Below are 8912 nucleotides of genomic sequence, written 5' to 3' on the forward strand. Positions count from 1 at the left end.
GACACAACACATAATAAAATGATAAATAAAGTAATTAATACTATCGTACTCCCCCAATTTCAGTCTTCATCGACTGTGAGAAGACAAATATTTAAAATATAAGAACAAGTGCAGTGTCATTTTAGCTTTAATAATTCAATGAAGTAAATTATCTTTGGATAATAACAGAAAAGTTTTAATAAACCAGAATATCCAATACAAATAAACTCAGGTACTTGAAGATCATCACTATATGATTCAACTATTCTATTCACTGGGCCATCTCTGCACACAGCACTTTACAATTGTAGCGAAAGTCAAAAGTCAATGTATATCAAGTTAAGGAATAAAACTCTTTATTCTCTTTAATCGATTTGTTTATTTTAATTTATGTATATGTTGCATTTCATGCTTTTATAAAATAATACAAATGGTAAGTTTGCCATTATTATACATTTTATGGTGTTTTTAAAGGTTGCAATTGTCTTGAATCAATACTTTTATTTTTACGTCCAAATGTTTGGGCTTCTTCTAGCGTTTCCGGTAGTTTCGCTTTTAAAGTTTCGGGTAGCAAATACGATGCTAAAATACCCAGTAAACATGTGAGTGACACTATAATACCAGGTAGCCTTGAATCAATTCGCCGGCCCTATAACACAATACAAAGTACCTATTAGTACATTTATAATACACAAGTAAAGTAAACTATGTGTTATTTACACTTTTTCCTAATTGAGGGCACAGAATGCAGGATACTGAGTTTACAAAGGTTAAAGATAAATTGTATTTTTATCCTAATCGCTTCTAATACATTAAATATAGCATGATCAAAATAGTATAGAATAATGTGTGGGACAAAATAAATATTTTTACTAAAATATTTTGTTGCTACATGTGCTCCTTAATATCTTATAAAAGATGAAATTATATTTTTCTATTTTTATTATTTAGGTATATTTCTCCCTTTTCTAAAGTTAACATCGTTAACATTATAAATAATGAAAAGTTGTTTTACTTTATAAAATATGATCACGAATAATCCTCTAACAGAAATACTAAATATAAAATAAAAATAAACGTAATCTTTACCAAATATAACACATAAGGTACCACTACTGAAGTTGTTCCAGCTACGATATTTCCTAAAGCCGTACCCGTTTGTCGAATACAAGTTGGGTAAAGTTCCATGTTTAGCAAATTAATTATAAAAAATATCACAGTTGTTGCTAATCTGGCAAGAATGTTCAATAAAGTTCCCATCCACCATTTGCGAATCCATCCTCCTGCGCCTAAATTAAAATAGAAAGTTTATTTTCAAAATCGTATAGATTAAAAAAAGTACACATAAAAACACTGCAGAGTCAAAACTAACAAGTCCCATTTTGAACCAAACCTGATACAAAATGAACTTAAAGACAAAATCATCATTTATAAATATTATGTTTATAAAATTTACATTTACCATTACACACATAATCGATAAATATTAAATACAGAAAAAAAACGTACATTAAAATCGGCAAACATACAATCACAGAACATAAATAGATTTTTTTATTATTTTAGACCGGGAATCATTAATGAAAAACTAAGTACTAATAAATAATTATGTACATATGAAATGTATTAAAAAAAAATGAAATGTAATATGATATCAAATTTCAAGGCATTTTCATCTAGTATATTTTATGTACGTACTATTTTCTCTAATAGCTAAAGTTGTCCACATGGCTGCTGTAACTCCGATTGATACTATTCCTGTATAACGGCGACCAATTTTATCCGCAAGCCAAGCAGCTAGATAGACTGCAGGAACCTCTATTAATGATTGCCATGCGAAATCGAGAAATGGGTTTCCGTCTGTTTTTTCTCCTGATCTCATCACTAACAGCACATAACTCAACGAAGCAACAATCCTATAAGTTATTGGAGGCTTATTAAAATAATATTCAAAAAAATGTATTCATTACGATTATATTTTAAAACATAAGTCCGTCTTTTTTGGAAGAAAGGTTTGTTATAGAAAAAAGGAAATCTATACTTACCAAATTATTGCCTGTAATATGGTATTTATTGTAAGTTGTTTTGAGGAAAACAACATCATCACACCAAAAATTTGAGGTGATTCGTTGAAATTTGCGCTCAGCAGTTCCTTTTCTGTGCTGTCCTCGATTTTTTTTTTATTAACTTTTGCAATTTTCTTTAATTGTGTTAATGATTCCTGTAATCTACCTTGAGTGTATAACCATCGAGGAGATTCAATCATTGTCCTGCAAAGTCAAGTAATATATTACGAACAAGAGCATTTGGTTTTGAGTAACTTTATGAAAGTACTTACCAAGACATTATTAAAAAAGGAATTAGAGGAGCTGTTGTAACTATAGTAAAAATTCTCCAGTCTCTAATCCACCAGAATAATAAGCCCATCACAAATAGTCCGGTACTATAAGCTGTAAAGCGCATACTGGCAATAAGAGATCGGCGTCTTGTTGAAGACATTTCTATGGATATGGATGTAACGTTTTGTGGTGCTGACCAAGATGGTAAATTTGCAATGAAACATCCAACAGAAAAAAATATATATGAATTTCCAGCTACTAAAGAAATTAAACGTCCAAATAACAACATCGCCACTGAAATTATGTATGTATAGCGTCGGCCATATCTGTAAGTAAACAATAAATATCATCGAAAGAGGTCCAAATGTTTAGGAGGAGTTCAGTTACATACACACGTACAGAAGAATTATATAAATAAATAATTATATATAAAGAGAAAAATTGACAATTTAAAATTATTATTGTACAATAAGTAAAGAATTATTTCCAAGATACCTTACTTCCCAATGTGGTGGTTCTATGATAAATTTAATTAGCAAGTATGAATCTACAAAGGTGATGGCTTGCTTGCCCCAATTCTTTAAAGTTAAGACAGTATAGAAGAACAGAACCCTTTTAGGATACGGTCGGTATCCTAAATGTGTTCCATTTTTATAATCGGCTGTACAGAACATATTAACAATTTATATTTTTTGAAAATTAAATGGTCAATACGTACACGTCACTGAACCAGCCGAAGAAGATTGATCCAATAATATCTCCAACTTTGCTGTAAGCCAATATATTAGCAACATTCAATTCTTTGTCGCACACCCAGTTATAATCGGATGGCACCGTCGTATCATACCATGTAGTATCAAAAGTATATTCTTGACATGCTGTATTAAGAATTGACAAATAAGTACGATTTACTCGTTATTTTAGAATAATTATATTGATACATATATAGGTACGTACGCACCTACGTACCCATGGTTTTGTTATTCTTGTAGGGCTCAGCATATACTAGACAATTTTCGAATTTTGTTTGCTTCGTAATAATATCTTCGTACCTAAAAAAAGATTTCAAACTTATTTTCAATAGAAAAATTAAAACAACAATGATTTCATAATTATCCTTACCTTGGTATATTTATAATTTTCCAATCCATTTCACTGATATTTCCGGGTTTCTCTGGAATTTTACACATGTGTGGTGTTATTGCCAGAGAGAGAATCATATTCATATATGTCATACCCCAAAATCCTATAAATATTACGAGATATGTAATCTCAAAACGTTTTTGGTATTTGCTCTCATTTCCAATCTCATAAAGTGTGCGGTCATAAATACTATCCATTTTGTTACAAAATTATAATGAGGAAACAGTATCTTACAACTCTTATATATAAACTACTAACGGTATACCCACAAACTGTAGCTGTGTCGTTTTATTTATTTGAGATTTCTTTATCTCTTTATAAGTAAATATTCACAGGCATTGTTTTAGAATAAACTAGCCTATCGCCCAAACTCGTAACTCGTAAGGGTTATATCAGTTTTTTACCATATTAGTTAGGTATTAAAATATAAGATTATATAAATATATAAGATTATTACATATATAAAATAAAAGATTGGTATCTTTCGTATATGATATTTTAGACATTATTTTAATTGACCCTAATTAAAAATTGAGGCACTACCTCAACTTAAACAATAGCACAAAACACAATGGTAACGCCATTTTTTATTATCCTACAGTTGATTTAGCCCGCATACCTATTTCGAACTAGGCTTTTTTGTGCCATTTCCTCAAACAAACAAACTTAACTTACGATTTATGAACAGACGTAAATACTTACGTGAGTCGACTGATATGCCGATGTGTTTACATTTTAGGAATATAAATATTAAGTAATCATATAACATTACGATTAACGCACAGTTGTGTGAAATTAAAATAAATTAATTTTTCATTTATTGATAACATGCAATTATGTAATATTAACTAGTTTGTGAATTGTGTGCACTGAAATAATACTATGATTTGACTATTACATAAAAATGCTTTGGGGGCACAAGCTTCATAATTATTTATGCATATCTTCCGAGATCACGATTACCAATCCATTTTGTGTCTCAGTGTACGTTTTTGAATGATACGCAAACGAATAGACACATAGCGGCCGAAATAATGGCTCTATTAAGAAATCATTTTGGTAAGTACATAACTTCTCGTTTTGAACTCTTGTGAATTTACAAAGGAAAACGTTAAGACTGAAAAACCTCCTGATGATACAGAATCACAGTTCGCTCTGGTGCAGAACAAATCTACTTTTTGTTCTAACAAATCATGTAAGTAAGTAGAATGTCGTGAAAGAAAACATGTCTTTTTATCGATTATATATCGATTATAATTATCTATTTAGATTATAACTAAAAAATATAATAAATCTTATTTAAAGCGTATGCATACCCCAGCGAAATACTACAACAATAACAATTGATTTTTATTTATTTTTTATGACAGAGGTGGCAACCGAGCAGGAGGCTCACCTGATGGAAAGTGATTACCACCGCCCATGGACATCTGCAACACCGGGGGGCTTGCAGGTGCGCTGCCGGCCTTGATCTTCCGGTATTTACACATTTTGTGGTATTTTTAAGGGCTCTACATACATTTTAACCTTAATTTTTCATTAAACGGTAAACTTCGGTGTTCGTTTTTTGGGAAACTAAACGACATTGAAATTTTTAACTTATTGAAAAATGAAGAACAGTTATTAGTATTGCGGCTCTTTTTTTTATTTGGGCTTATTGGGCTATTTATACAAATTAAAAATTACAAAAGCAGGTTTGACGTAAAATGCGCGATTGCACTTTTTTGAGAACATTCCCATTGCCGCCACAGCTATCGGAATAGTTGGCGTCGATGTTTCAAAACTCGTCCAGTTCCGCATTCCGAGGAATTGTTTGAATTAATCCCGGCTGCTGAATTTCACCTTCGGACATATCGTCAAATTTCCAAGTCGATGAACCAACTAGATGTCCGAAAATTCATCAAGGTATTTTCTGCTTCGCACAACCACTCTGTGGAAGCAGCTTTCGCCGGCGAATTTTCCGAACTGATACGACTTGGGAAGAACCTTCAAACAAAGAGCCTACACCTTTCTTAAAGGCCGGCAACGCAACTGCAAGCACCCCGGTTGCAGATGTCTATGGGTCTATGGTAGTCACTTTCCATCAGGTTAGCCCCCTGCCCGTTTGACACCTACATCATAAAAAAAAACGAAGAACCAGGGGCAGCTTCAGATAGCATATAGGAATATATGCTTATTTGCAGTGTGGACCGGCACGGATTATCCTATAAAAGTTATGAGGGTTCACAAACATAACAATTTTTGGAAAACCGAAATGTTACCCTAATTAACGAGTTTTTATAATTATAGTTTGCTTCCCGAAATAATCGAATCTCGAAAAGCTAGATCTATGCCACTAAGAGATGGACGTTTTTAAATTTTTTTTAAGTGTTTTCAAAAATAAATAAATGTTTAATTTCAATCAAAATATATTTTTCTTTAAAATACTTTACTAGCTAAAGTTTTTAAAAAATACAAAAAGCTAAAGCTAATACATAATCATTCTAAAAAATATTATACAGAATACTAAAATATTATACAAAATCCACATTTTTATTTAATTTCGATGTCAATGTATAGTCTATTATTATATTATCCAGTGGAATCGAAATAAAAAAGAATTCCTTAATAGCTTATCAAAATTAACAATACAAGAAAAAAGTAAAAAATTATAAAAGAAGTACCAAGATTGTTAAGTCATAGTGACAGTACAGCGTCGTAAACTCAAGAGCCCGATCGAATCGTCATAATTTTGGAGAACGGAATTTTGAGATAGGCCTTTTATAAGTTGTAATTGTCTCGAATCACGACTTTTATTTTAACATCCTAATGCTTGGGTTGTTCCTAGTGTAGTTTTGCTTTAAAAGTTTCAGGAAGCTAATACGGTGATATAATGCCCAGTAGACATATCACTGTCAATATAATGCATCATAACTTGTGATGAATCCGCTTTCTCTACAAAAGAATAACATTAAAAATTACGAAATTAATCATATATCCATAGAAAAATAAGTTAAACGATATTGTTATTTCCAGTTTTTCTGTTTATCAGAATGATTGTAACAATAAATAAAGTTAGATAAAATTATGTTTCGTTTTATGCAAGGTTTTCCCGTACGTTAAATATGTATTTAATTTCACAACACAAGACATACTGTTACTAAAGTAATTAGTTGCTTTTGGAGTACTTTATATAACATTATGTAAGGATTATATATATGGACAATACCTAAACGCCTATCTTCTCATTCATTCATTTTATCATTGATAAAAATATTAAAATAAATCTTTAATGGTATTTACCTTGGTTTATTTATTCAGTCCAATCCAATTCACAGATATTACCTATAACTTTACACATGTGTAGTAAGTACCACAAAATCCTACAATTATTATATGATTTGACATCTCAAAAAGTGTGATATGTACCGCTGGATTTCAGTGTATATTCCGGTGCAGTTGGCGCCAGTGAGTCCCACATAGGCCTATGTGGGAGGAAACTCTACTTCTAATACAGGAAACACGTAAATGCGTTGTGGCAGCGAGAAAATAAAAATATAAAATGTGTGCGGTCATAAATACTATTCACATTCATTTAAAATTAACACTAAAATAGTATCTTACAATTCTTATGTACCTAATAAAGTTTTCCCCAAAAACATGCAATGCAGTATCATTTTATTTATTCGAGTATTCTTTATCTTTAAGTGTAAATACTAACAGGTAAGTATTACCTATTTAAGAATAAACTAGCTTATCGCCCCAAGGGTAATTTTAATATTTTAAAAATGTATGCTACGTATTCAATTAGTTGTTATTTTTCCTCATAATGTGTTTTTTTATATTAACTCTAATATAACATTAATTTAGAGGTTGCTGCAACTCCAAAGGAATGCCGTTTTCTAGCTTAAAATTGATTCGTCAGAATCAGAATCTTCATGCAATATTAACTATTGTTTAATAAAATAGGAGTCGTGTCATTCCTAAAACAATACAAATAAAACTCTCCTCTTTTTCTTACAGCTTAACACTATTCTGACTAGACTGAATACTTACTCATGTGATAAAATATAATTTCAAAGAAACAATATTGATGATGACACTGGTTATGAACCTACGTCATAATTCGAGTTAAGTTACGCTACATCTTCTGATTTCGTACCTGAACGATCGATTTAAAACAATTGTAGTAAATAGAAAAAGATTCACTTGGAAGTGAACGTAGAGGTTACACAGGGATCTATTATGGGTCAATCTATCTTCTTAATTTATATAAATAACAAATTATGTTATTTAATATGGTTACGTAACGAATACGTGATAGTTTTAATTACTGATGTTACTTCCGTTCAAAATAAAACGGCTCCTATGAATATATGAAGGTTTGCACATTGATCCTTTTTAAATAGTGTATTGGTTTAAATGTAAAAGTTTACGTGACATATTAGATAGACAAAATAGCAGGAAATCTTATATTTCATTGATGAAAGTCTGTAATCATGATTTAAGGCTTATATTCTAAAGTACCTAATGGTGCAAAAATAATTACTATAATTTCACTCATCAGTTTCCAGTGTCTATAAAATAATTATTGTTGGATATTTAACTCTGCATATCCATATAGTTCGGAAAAGTGGTTTTAACGATAAAGATTTTAAGTGTGCTTTTAAAATAAGTAGTCCGCCTCTGACTTGAACCGGCAAAGAGAATGGACAGCTTTGCAATAAAATAAAATATTTTGGCTAGACTTCAAGACGATGCAAAAAGTAAAAAGAAAAAAAACAATCAATTCAATCAAATTTCAATTTCAAGCATACGATGGAAACTATGAATCTTTTAAACTCATGCCTGTAGTTACGCTCACTCACCCTCCAAACCGGAATACAACTGTACATACTATTGCTGTTTGAATATATGATAAGTAGTACCTACCCAGACGGGCTTGCACTACCATACCTAAAAATCCTATAATAATTAAACGTTACCCAATACGCAAAACGACAAGAGATCTCTAAAATGAAAATCAAGAATTTAGTATTATGTTTTTTGTCAAAGACTTTAGTCTTTGTGAGGATTGCTCCTCCTTTCTATAAGCTTATTTTGAATACTTTACTTTACTTTTTCGAGGTAATCAAAAGCTACCTCTGATACTCATTTTTGGTGAACACAGACACATACTTATTTCTCTCTATGACTTTGTGAGATGCCAAAATAAAAAGATTGCTAGATCTTTCTATAACATCTATATCCGACCCTGTCTATTTTGTTGCCTTTGAATTTAGGCTAAAAAATCTAAATATTCTTTATTCAAGTAGGCACAAAAACACTTTTAAATCGTCTTGTATTGTGTTGAATTAAATATAAGACTACCGCCGGGTCGGAATGTAGATTCTACCGAGAAGAACGGGTAAGAAACTCAGTAGTTACTCTTTTTCACCATTTTAATTACTAGTATGTCAGTAAAGAACAATT

At 31.0% G+C, this 8912-nt stretch overlaps 1 protein-coding gene across 1 annotated transcript; it reads right to left on the reverse strand.

The window, feature by feature from the left end:
- Window positions 1–351: 351 nt before the first annotated feature.
- On the reverse strand, window positions 352–3675 carry LOC125064756 (solute carrier family 22 member 7). Its single transcript, XM_047671957.1, has 8 exons — window positions 3441–3675; window positions 3288–3370; window positions 3037–3196; window positions 2318–2644; window positions 2025–2249; window positions 1678–1895; window positions 1069–1268; window positions 352–628 (listed from the first exon to the last, which is right to left on the reverse strand). Exons 1-8 carry the CDS (start codon window positions 3656–3658, stop codon window positions 437–439), a joined length of 1623 nt encoding a protein of 540 aa, XP_047527913.1. The 5' UTR covers window positions 3659–3675; the 3' UTR covers window positions 352–436.
- Between the last annotated feature and the right edge of the window lie 5237 nt (window positions 3676–8912).

This window comes from Vanessa atalanta, chromosome 6, assembly GCF_905147765.1.
Source record: "Vanessa atalanta chromosome 6, ilVanAtal1.2, whole genome shotgun sequence".
Classification (NCBI taxonomy): domain Eukaryota; kingdom Metazoa; phylum Arthropoda; class Insecta; order Lepidoptera; family Nymphalidae; genus Vanessa; species Vanessa atalanta.

Excerpts from the sequence above, each read along its gene's own strand:
- LOC125064756 (XM_047671957.1), bottom strand. The coding sequence starts at position 3,658 with ATGGATAGTATTTATGACCGCACACTTTATGAGATTGGAAATGAGAGC. Across the intron at positions 3,371-3,440 it reads AAAATTATAAATATACCAAG|GTACGAAGATATTATTACGA; the intron begins GTAAGGATAATT and ends ATCTTTTTTTAG. Across the intron at positions 2,645-3,036 it reads TTCGGCTGGTTCAGTGACGT|ATATGGCCGACGCTATACAT; the intron begins GTACGTATTGAC and ends GTTTACTTACAG.